This window comes from Bemisia tabaci, chromosome 6, assembly GCF_918797505.1.
Source record: "Bemisia tabaci chromosome 6, PGI_BMITA_v3".
NCBI classification, from domain to species: Eukaryota; Metazoa; Arthropoda; class Insecta; order Hemiptera; family Aleyrodidae; genus Bemisia; species Bemisia tabaci.
Window position 1 is genome coordinate 40909040 of NC_092798.1, and position 11353 is coordinate 40920392.

An 11353-nucleotide genomic window follows, 5' to 3' on the forward strand; every position below is an offset into this window, starting at 1 on the left:
TGAAAAAATTCCGCAAAAGGTGAATAAAGTTTCAAAAACACGCTAGGGCACTATAAAATTTTTCTTACTTTTTTAGAGATTTTCAAGATTTTGAGTATATGTAGAATGATATTTTTAGTAACTGTGTTTCATTTTCTTCCGTTGTCGGATGCTAAGAGGCTCCTTTGTGGGCATCCTCGACTTCAATGGCTTAACTTCCTTGCCATAGTCCTTGCCTTCTTGCCATAGACGTACGAAAGGGGAGTCCAGGGGGGCCCGGCTCCCCACAGAATTGAAAATTATCATCTGCCTCCTCAAAAAAAAATTTATAGATGTTTTGAATGCAACAATTCGAAAGTTTTTGGTGCTGAAAGTAAACAAAAAGGCGTAATTATTCTGCAGAAATTGATGGAAAATCTCCATCATAAGAGCTTCATAATGCGTCCAAATAGATTTAAAATTTCAAAAATTTCCCGGGGGAGGCCCCCCGGACCCCCCCCCCCCTTGCTAGGGGCCCAGGCCAGAAAATTGGTACCAGGGCCCGAGATGGGATGTGGCGGGCCTGCCTACGCCTACGCCTACAAACCTAAGGGGCTACTGCACGCATTGCGCAATGCTTGAAGCATCTCTTTAGGTTTGTAGGCGTCAGTGTGCATTTCGAGCTGGCAGCGCGCGGCAGCACGCCGCGCCGCAGCGTGCCATAAACTTGCCTAAACTCAACAGATCAGGGTGTTAAAATGTAGGCAATTTGACATCAAATTCGAAATTAGCGACTCGAAAACACATCAATTACGAAACTTTCGTTATCTTTCAGTCATTATCCAACTTATTTCGAGTTTTGGACCGTAGTGCGCCGCGGGCGGTGGCGCTCATGAAATTCTCCTTTGTGCTCCAGTCGCTCACCTACTATAAAATAAGTATTTTAAAATTCCCGCCGTTTATCCCCCAGCGATTTCCTGTATCATTTCCTTTTCCGGTTCGGTCGATTCCATTTATTCCTATCATTCGAAATGAAGAAATAAATTAGGAATGAACCATAATATCGTTCCATCTCCCCAACGTTCCCTCTTGATTTCATTTACATGCGAATGCGAAGCGAAAGACGTGCGCCGTGAAACCTAATTTTAATTTGTGGGTAATTTTTAAGTTTTCATCATTAGATAGTTACTTCAAGTCGGAAAATACACAATATGGCTCAAGGTAAAATTAACGATCTCGCTGGCAAGTTTTCCAAAGGCCCTGTCAAAGGTCTAGGTGTGTTTGCTGCTTTCGCCGGAGCCGCCGCTCTTGGGATCAGTCAATCCATGTTCACCGGTAATTTTCTTTTTTTTTCGCCGATCATTTACTACATATTCTAGTCCCTGATAACCAGACTTTGCTCACCCTCCCAACTCATACGTCATTGTCTTTGCATTTCCATTAAAAGCTCACGAAATTACTTAAGGTCACTCTGTTACCTAACCTAACCTATGTACATTGAAAGCACAGCATGGAGTTCATGGAGCAATACTCGAGTTTTATATTACGGCCCTTTTCACATTTAATCTAATTGCCACTACTATGAATTCTATATCGGCCAATCCTTTGGCAATGCACAAATTTGCACCTCTCTCGCTTTCACAACTTGAACATTTAACGTTGATTGGAAACAGATTTGATGAATGTGAGAGGCATATAGGCCGATTATCATTGCGTCTCCCGAAGCGTGTTAATTGCATCAGACTGAAGCGTGTGCTGAATTATCCACATTTCGATTGTAGTTCCAAATACCTCTTTCAAGGTGGAATTTAATTTTCTGCTAATTCCACTATTGCATCATTTTCACCAACTAAGATGACTGAGCAATCTTGGCATAAGTCTTAAGGGTAACCCAAGATGAACAATATAACCAGTATTTCTGTTTGACAGCATCTAATTTTGGCCCGTTGGGAATTGCATCAAAATTCTTATCAGTTGCTTTGGATAAGTGAGTGGCATCTAAATTGTGCGAAGCAGGTTCTTGCTCCTTAGGTTTTTCAGCAAATGCGGCTGAATTTATTCCTAAATGAAAAGCTGAGCTAAAATCCACACAATATCTGCAGTTTGTGCAAGCTGTATTTTGAGAGGTACTTTGCAAAAACAGCCAGAGCTCACTCATTGTATGCACCTAAGTACAACATTTGTATTAAAACTTATCAATGGTGCCATCAAAATGCTTGTATCAACCTTTCAAGCAACATCGATTTAACAGTGTTCAGAAATCGTCCTTAGTCTTAACAGACGATGTATGAGCTCATACCTCTGTTCAATTTACTCTATTATTGCTACTTTTTCTTTTGTCATCATAGCCAGTAAAATTGGATAATTCGTATTTCTCTCTTCTTAGTTGATGGTGGTCACCGTGCTATCATATTCAGCAGGCTAGGTGGGATCCAGAAAGAAGTATACGCTGAAGGATTGCATTTCCGACTACCATGGTTCCAATATCCAATCATATACGACATCAGGTAATTTTTCTCCCTCCTCTCTTTTCACATTTCTTGGTAAACAAAATGTTGCTTTGAGCCAGGACCTCCGAATTTTCACTGGATTTGCCATATCTAACCCAAATTAAGAATCTTATCCCAAGTTGATTACCATCTGAAGCTGTTGCTTCCTTTCTGTTGATTGGAAAGTATATCATTACGGCTTATTGGTAAAGACTACTGAATCACGATTCAATTGATTGCACACAATTATGTAATTGTCTGTTTAGTCCAAATATTATTTCTATTCACAATATTTTTTTAACATTTTGGATTACAAATTGATGCATAATCTTTTTCTACGTATCAATTTGGCGAATATTTTTGTCACTCAAATTGACCGAAAGGTACGATTTTGTGGTCAATTTATCGAATCTCCTCTTTGAAGTTATTCTATAGAAAAGTTAACCTTACACAATAGCTCAACACAATTTAGAAGAACTTGCTACAATTCCCCCATTTTTCTTTTTTCTTTTTGCTCTAGTAGACAAAGAAGAAAAAGCATACAATCAAGGAAAATGAATGCTATTTTACTTAATTATTGTTTGGTTGTATTTCTCGTAGATCACGGCCACGAAAAATTTCCTCCCCGACTGGTTCAAAGGATTTACAGATGGTCAACATTTCCTTGCGAGTTCTTTCAAGGCCTGACTCACAAGAATTACCCACAATGTATAGACAGCTGGGATTAGATTATGATGAGAAAGTGCTGCCTTCCATCTGTAATGAAGTTTTAAAGTCAGTTGTGGCCAAATTCAATGCATCTCAACTCATCACACAGCGTCAACAGGTACTTAGCCATTTTATTAAATTGAGGGAAGCACAATTTATGAAAGCTCTACTCCATGTTGTCAGTAGGTATTCCTGTCCTCATTAATTAACAAAATCCATCTAAAAAAAACTAATCCTAAGTAAGTTAGTTTAATACACTCAGTCTGTTGCGCAAGTTGCAGAATCCTTTGCTAGCTAAGTAGAAAATAACAAGCTCTGCACCAATTCCAATTGTATACCTTACCAATAGCAAACCATGGTACTTATATGGTATCTTCCTTGGTGCTTCTCAAAGGGTTATATGAAATGCAATAAATAATGTCACTGTCCGTTCTTTTTCTGGGTGTTTTTTTTTTTGTTTTTTTTTTTTTTCAAATTAAAAACGTGAATACTTATCATCTTGGCCATCCTTCTCAATTCTTACTTATCAACAGCGTAAGTCCGCAATCACATCTCGTTTCCGGTGTCTGAAAATCTCCGCCTCTATGTTATTTTTTTAAAAGAGAACAAATTGACATCAGTCCTTGAAGTTTTTGCAGAATTTTCTTTGCACAGAAAAGAAAAATCGCAGCAGTTATAAAGAATTGCCGTTGAGTAGTTTTCTGTTTTAAAAACAAGGTATGACAGAAAGTCTGCGATGTCGCAAACCGTGATTGCAGACCTACACCGTCGTTGTGTACAATATTCCACCATCTAATCATGGGCCTACGTTTAATATTAATAGTGCATTATCTCAGTAAGTGCAATTTATTTGTGAGTCCTAAGAATGTTTATCTCAAAATTTCAGGTTTCCTTATTAGTCAGGAGAGAATTAATTGAAAGAGCTAGAGACTTCAATATCATCCTTGATGACGTGTCCATCACTGAGCTTAGCTTCGGAAAGGAATACACAGCTGCAGTTGAAGCCAAACAAGTAAGTTTTCTTACAATTTTATAAATCTCTCCTCACTGCAGGTAATAATGGGTTTGGTTTTTTTTTTTTTTTTTTTTTTTAAATTCATGTGCGTATAGGAATGAGAGTGAGAATGGCTTTTAAGTCGCACAATTCAGAAGCTGGGTACGAGAAGGACTTTTCTCCAACGTAAGCACCCTAGAATCCCCGTGGCTAATTTATGTCTTTAGAGGAGAATCTAATGGGTTATCTCTCAGGAATTTTCTCTGTATCCATGAATATTCCAGAATGAAAGTAATATTTTCTACAAATTTCAATGAAATGCATGCATTATATTCTCTGCAATTGATGAATTAAGTATTAGCAGAGATTCTGAAATACGGCTACCAAAAAGTGCCCTTTTCGCACCCAGTGCCTCAGTTATACTGTAACTTGACAAATATAATTTGTATCAAATGAATGGAAGTTATTTATCACCTCCAAACTTATGCCAAATATATTGACCAGTGAAGGAGAATTATCTTGATTTCGATAATCCCACTCTTGCTTTATTTTTTCAAGAGAGAACAGATCAGTGTTCCAATACCTAATTTTAAGACCAGTTAGATAGTAAAAGAAGATTATGCAAAGTTGCAAACTTTCAGGAATGTAAACTTGACCATGATACATGTTTTTCTAATTTCACCTTCAATGCTTCATCCATTCCCATACATAACTTTTTTTTTGACACCTTAGACAATAAGCATCATGAGTCCTTCATTTGCAGTTCCATGCTGAGTAAAAAAAAATCATCAACAATGTAAATTTACACCCATTGTAATTTATGTAAACCTGCTTATCTGTGAGCCGCAGTCCTCCTAATTTTTGCTTTAATAATTTCTTTTCGGAAGTTCTAATTTTGTTTTTTTTTTTTGTTTTTGTAGGTTGCGCAACAAGAGGCTCAACGAGCTGTGTTCGTTGTTGAGAGAGCCAAGCAAGAGCGACAACAGAAAATCCTGCAAGCCGAGGGAGAAGCTGAAGCCGCAAAAATGATATCCTTTTTAACAAATTAAGATCATAATAATCTGACTCCGAGACATCGAGTATCGCACACCCATAAAATATCGCTGAAATTCAGTGGTTTTTGGATTGAAAGAAGTATCAGGAAAAGAATTCTCTCCTCTAAGATTAATTAAAATTTGCAGATTACAATATAAATAAAGGAAACTCGGATTTCTCCATGTTTAACCACTTGTCCGAGAAGTATGGTAAAAATAAAATGAAATTGAATATAATTTCTATCGAATTAACAGGTACTTATGGGTCTGATAATATTCTGAAAAATATATTATTGAGCTTCTTTGAAGGGTTCTTTTCTTCTTTTTTTTTTGTTCTAGGTGGCGGTAACCGTCCCGGCCCAATCCTAAAAAACTCCCCCTAAAAAGTTGACAACGGCGGGCGGCTGCTGCCTAACTATTAATGCTTACATTAGTACAAAGTAGCTGTTGTTCAGTTGGTTCCATCTACCTTCCAATATTTTTTTCATTTCTTTCAAGTTCATTAGTTATTTTTCCATTAGAAATCAACGCTAACATTTAAGACTTCTAATTTTTTTTTAGTTTTGTTTTTCATTTTCATTGGTATACCCTTGACTGATCTGTTCACTTAGGAGAGGCTGTAGGAAGAAACCCAGGTTACCTGAAATTGAGAAAAATTAGAGCAGCGCAAGCTATTGCTAGAACTGTGAGTATTTTTGCATCAGCATTTTTTCTATTTTCAGTGATCACCTTAACTTGCATCAAAATGAAACATTTTCTCAAGATCAAACGGAAATGGTCTCAAGGGAGACTGCTTGAGGTACAAAGCAAATAAAACAGGCCAGCGAAGAATCAAAATCTCTTTGATCACCAATCAGATGTTGCAAAATCTCTACTAGACTATTCATGTAAAAAACGCTGAAAAAGACGCTTTGCAGCCCTGCTTTTCTCAAAATCAGCGCACAGAAAGTTTAATTTTAAAAGATCATCATTCTCAGTCGGTTGTAAAGGATATCTCATTATGTAGTAACAAAATTCTGCTGAGTTGGAATTCTTGGAGTTTTTTTTGCAGGGTCTTTTGGATAAACCTACAATAAATATGAGTGCATCTATGCCGAAACAAACATTTGTTTAAAAACTATATTTTTATTCCCAAGTTGTATTTAATCCAAGATAATTATGATCAGCTCAAAAAAAAAAAAAAATTGATTTTCTGATTCTTTTGGTCGAGAATTGATTTTGAAAACTTTTCTCATAGCTAAATTTAATGTACTTACTAAGACTGAAACTAACTTTTCTTTCCCTCCAGATTGCCAACTCACCAGCTAACAAAGTTTACCTCAACGGTTCCAGTTTAATGTTGAATATCAGTGATGCAGAGTTTGATACAGCCAGTGAGAAATTAAAAGGTAAGTTTTGCCCTTAATTTTCAAAATAATTGAAATTTTTTTCTTCATTTTTGCGGCAATACTACATGGATTCAATGGAACAAGGACTATCATTTGCTTATTGAAATTTCGGTCTCTTTGGTGAAGAGCTTCTATATAATTGCAAGATAACACTTTTTGACTTAAAAATTTAACGTCTTTAACCATGCGTCTTCATAGCTCTAAATGAACCAATTTTAATAAATGGATAGAAACTCTCTGAACTCCTCCAATTGCAGAATTTCAGTTTAGGACTACAACCAGAAGTTCAGTGTTCTGTTTCTTCTGACTGTAGCAAAATATCACGTTGGAATCATCAAAATTGAAATTTTAGCCCTGAAATATATATGAGAGAAGGAACAGTAATTAAAAAGCTCAACAGTAGTTTCGTAACGATGATAGATTCTTACTGTGTTGTCTGAATTTTTAACAGGAAAAAAGTGAAGTCTTGATTCCCCGAAAAATTTTCTTCGTTTAGAAAAGAGCAAAACATTTTACTCAACAGTGGATCCTCAATAAAATATTCAACCGGTATGATGCTCTTTATTCAGACCTGTGTCTTCGCTTGATCTTGTTTTGTCCCATAATGCTAATCAGGGAGCTAGAATGCTGTGATTTCATTCCAGATTTTGGTCTCTTTTTTTCAACTAAATGAGTGATTAAGTAGATCCTTTCGGTTTAGATCGTAAATCATTTCTAACGCTCCTCACCCTTTAATGCTCCCTAACGTCTCGTTGGACGCCCGTTCAAAAATTAACTAAAGCCAGCTCTAAATACTCCACCATTCTCCTGATTTCCCAGTCAATAGATCTATTGGAGTTGCCCTGAAAAAGTTGTTAAACTAACTGGATGAATAGACAGGTTGTTCTAGATAATCCTTAAAATAAGGTGTTGTGGTTTTGAAACCAAGAAGAAAAGGAAAAACCCATGAGTCGATTCGTTCAAAATGTGGTAAAACTACGCTAAAAATTTTGTTTTGCTGTGCTGTAATCTTATCTGTCTCTATAATTATACGTACGATAGCAATTATTCTCACCCACCTCCTCGTTCCAAATTAAAAATAATTTTTGAACAATCTCAAAATTCATTTGCAATTGTCTATAGCTAATGTGAGATCTTCCCTACCTATCCGGAAAAATTCATTATAATACGGTATAATGATACTTAGGCACGGTGGGAGTGTGCATCAATTTTCTTATCATGGAAAATTAAACCTGGATAAAAATGGACAAAATATCGTATGCAATCACAGCATTTTTGCCAAATACAGCACTGTAGATCTCAGTTCTTTTCCATCGATTTGGCACACCATATTTGGTACTTCATTGGCAATCAATCTTCCAGCCAGCATCATTCAGCAATTTACATCTGTACTTTAATTTTTGAGGTTTTCTCCGCCTGCCTCAAAGGATTATGTACCTTGTTAAACTGCATCAGCTATAGAATCCTATTTTTTTCGAAAATTTCTAGACCCAGTACAAAATCCCTGAACTAACACCATCCAACTTAACTTATTCTTTGCATGTTTTCAAGTTAACAAACAGGGAAGTCCATCCGTTACAATTTGGCATAGCTATCTTTTGGCAGTGACTGGATCTTCAGCATATTTTTATTGCTTTGCAGTGTCAGTTTCTTCAGTCTATTTGCACCTCTGGTATCCAGTTTCCTTGGGATTCTTTTACTGAAAGAACTGATGTTTAAGTTTTTAAGGTTGCACTCGAAATTTTTGCAGTCCTTTCTTGATTATTTGGCACTGCTGTAAACTTGAACTGTCTCTCAGTTTGTTCATCTTTTTCCATTCCAAATCCTTCTCTGTCTCCCTTAGTGCCATTTTCATCGTACGGCATCACCCCAAATGAAATTCGGTAGTAAGACTTCTGACTTAGGGACGGTCCTTTTTAATTTTCATGAGTACAAGTTCTTGCGTTTGTGGTTCCTCATGGTGTTTGCTCTGTTTTGTTTAAATGGTAGATTCCTAAATAGAGGCGATTAAAAATTTCTTCATTGAGAAATTCCGTTTTTTAGTCAGTGCAGTGTTTCTGCTCTGTTTCCTTCCGTTGTCTTAGTGTTGCTTTTTGCATCAAACAAAAATATAAGATGCAGTAATTTGTAAAAACAAAGTAGTTCCTCAGAATCTTTCAATGCATACAAATTTCATGGTTTTCTGTTTAAAATTTTGGCTGAAGAAAATGATCAGTGGCGTCATGACAATGTTTAAGTCTAGGATATCTTCTCTGCTTGATTTTTAGAAGCACAAATCTTGTGTATCATTTGATTTCCACTCATTAGACCGGCAAGAAATTGTAGCAATGTAAACAATGAATTTTATGTGAATAAGATGTTTATGGTTGTAAAAATATACAGGTTCTAAACCGTTACCCGTTCTTAAGTCACTGTCAATATAGGTCTCAGAATTTTTGCTTATTTCCTCGGTAGAGAATGAATTCTACAGCCAATTCAGAATTTTAGCCTCTTTGTAGATTATCCATTTCTACTTTTTTTAATCCATTTATATTCATACTATTTAAAAGAAGTTTTTTTGAGTGGAATCGTTCTGAATGCGAGAGTGCATTCTTCGTTAAAACAATCTGCCGGCAAGTTTTGTAGATTACAATGACATAACGTTACAGTAGAGGGTAGAGTTTGAGCTTAAAATATTATCTACACTCCTACACTGTACCTTGCTTATTCTTTAGATAATGTCTCCCATCTCTGGAAGAGGCGAAAGAAATCTGCACCTCAAAAGGAATTACCTTGAGATATTCATGTCGAAGTAATATTTCTTCAGAGCCTCAAAGTATTTCTGTTACTTGTGAGGATTAAATTCTTTTTTTCTCTATCTTTGCTCTAATAGCTACTCATTTCGGTTTTCATCAAATTCTTCAGAAGATTAAATTTGTTAATGGTTCTCCGGTGGGAAGTTGTACACAGTAGAACACTCTTTATGTTTTAAAAAAAAACAATCATCTGAATTCCCTTTTCGTTGCAGGGGCAGGGTCAGGTGTTGGCTCAGTGCAATATGAAAGCGATAAAGGTGTAGCTGGTACAGCCCTCTCCGCAGCCAAACGAATTTCTCAGTAGGATCGTCAAGTTTCCTGTCTTTTAGACGCGTGACGTTCATGTCTCTTCAGTCAGTTTGCTGGTCTTCAATTTAGAATCCAATTGTCGGTTTTTCTGCAGAAATCTCCAAAGTTGATACACCTCAAAATGTTCTCACTTCCCCTGAAGCCTTATCACATAAAATCTGTGTTGCATGATGCTCAATTTTTGGTTTTTATTAGGCGCTCCGTTTCCAGCCTGGTTCCTAACAAGTTTTCAGTCACATGTTTTTTTTCTTATTCGCCCAAGACTGAGGAATATTTTCCACACTAATTTTAGTGTTTTATGTTTATTTTCCCCATTCCTGTACATAAAACTCCCTATCATTTTACACAGGATTATTTTATGCTCTTCTTTAAACGTCTGTCCAGAAAATTCTTACCAAATCGATTTTATCACTGTTACTCTCCACTTTTAACGTATTTCACTTCATTCATCATCTTTCAATGCATCTTTGCAACTTCTCAACTATTAATCAACTTTTATTCTCCCCGAAGGTTTACTTTCTCTCCAAATAATATTTTGTTATTTTTAAGAATGTCTGCATGTTGAATAAAAAATTCATAATCATAACTGAAATTGACCAAGTTGTCTTGATCTGAAGTGTTATTTGTGATATTGATTTTAGTTAATATAAAACAATCTTTTTCTGTCAAGTGAATCAACTTACAAAGTAAAACAGAAGATCCTTCATCTTGTTTCTTACACTTTGTTTTGACGTGAATATGAAAACTGCTTACCAATTAGATGTAAACTCTGATAAACAAGCCTCAAAGAAAACTTTGAAAGCGACCCACCAAAAATATAGTTTTTTTTTCATCGTACATGTATGGTAGAAAATTAAACAAATGAGAAATGTACTCATAATATTAGAGATTATCGTTTTTAATTTATGAATTTTAGTTAGCTTTCTTTATCATTGAGACAAGTATTCTAGAATGATTGTTCTTTCGGTGTGAACAAAATTTCTTGCACAGAGAACTATTACGAACATTTTACAAGTTTTAAGGATGTGTTGCATCGAGATGCAATGATGTTTTTTAGCCATTTGTGTCTTTTTTTTTCCATTTTTAACACTCATAGATATTTTACCCAGTTTCAAGAGTACTTTTAAGGCCTTACGCTTAATATGTTTTTAATCTTGTTTTCAGTCAACTGAATTTCTGGTAGTGGAAAAACCAAACCAATCCCGGAAGCTTTGTAGGAGTGAATTTGAAATCTGAGTTTCCACAGTTGGAGCCTAGTTACTTTTCTATTTTTAAGTATTTTATGTAATTATCTTGATTTTGCATTTGTTTTCTGCCGGTTATGTTTTTGTAAGTGCAGTTTATTTTGTATAATAAAATATTTAATGAGCCTATCTCTTTTTAAATCATGATTTGCATCATTTCATTACCTTCTCAAATCTTCCTCGTTTTGATCATTTCCGAAAGGCCAGCAAAATCTGGATGTAAATTAATGCTTAGGATTCTTTGAAAAATACAAAAACTGCTAAAAATTGTTCGCACTTAAAACCCTGAAAATGCAAAAAAAAAAAACTTGAAAAAAGCCATGCTCAATTTCATTATTTTTCTTTTATTTTTGTCAGATTTTTTTGTTCTAGAAATTTAAATTATTGAAAATGCAAGTTAAGTATATGTAAGAGGGCCTCTTAAAACGTTTCCA

General features: G+C 35.6%; 1 protein-coding gene across 3 annotated transcripts; it reads left to right on the plus strand.

Moving 5' to 3' along the window:
- The first annotated feature begins 1042 nt into the window (after positions 1 to 1042).
- Positions 1043 to 11060, plus strand: Phb2 (prohibitin 2). Of its 3 annotated transcripts, XR_002009371.2 has the most exons (9): positions 1044 to 1293; positions 2345 to 2465; positions 3048 to 3273; positions 4042 to 4167; positions 5070 to 5177; positions 5791 to 5868; positions 6472 to 6571; positions 7023 to 7120; positions 10840 to 11060. XR_002009371.2 is itself a non-coding variant. In XM_019050797.2 (8 exons), exons 1-8 carry the CDS (start codon positions 1170 to 1172, stop codon positions 9668 to 9670), a joined length of 975 nt encoding a protein of 324 aa, XP_018906342.2. In that variant the 5' UTR covers positions 1043 to 1169; the 3' UTR covers positions 9671 to 10491. The 3 variants fall into 3 exon arrangements, 2 of the variants coding, with proteins under 2 accessions (XP_018906342.2, XP_018906343.2); XM_019050797.2 differs by lacking the exons at positions 7023 to 7120; positions 10840 to 11060 and adding an exon at positions 9579 to 10491 and having other exon boundaries at positions 1043 to 1293; XM_019050798.2 differs by lacking the exon at positions 7023 to 7120 and having other exon boundaries at positions 1045 to 1293.
- Positions 11061 to 11353: the final 293 nt, after the last annotated feature.

Excerpts from the sequence above, each read along its gene's own strand:
- Phb2 (XM_019050797.2), top strand. The coding sequence starts at position 1,170 with ATGGCTCAAGGTAAAATTAACGATCTCGCTGGCAAGTTTTCCAAAGGC. Across the intron at positions 1,294-2,344 it reads CAGTCAATCCATGTTCACCG|TTGATGGTGGTCACCGTGCT; the intron begins GTAATTTTCTTT and ends CTCTCTTCTTAG. Across the intron at positions 2,466-3,047 it reads CCAATCATATACGACATCAG|ATCACGGCCACGAAAAATTT; the intron begins GTAATTTTTCTC and ends TATTTCTCGTAG.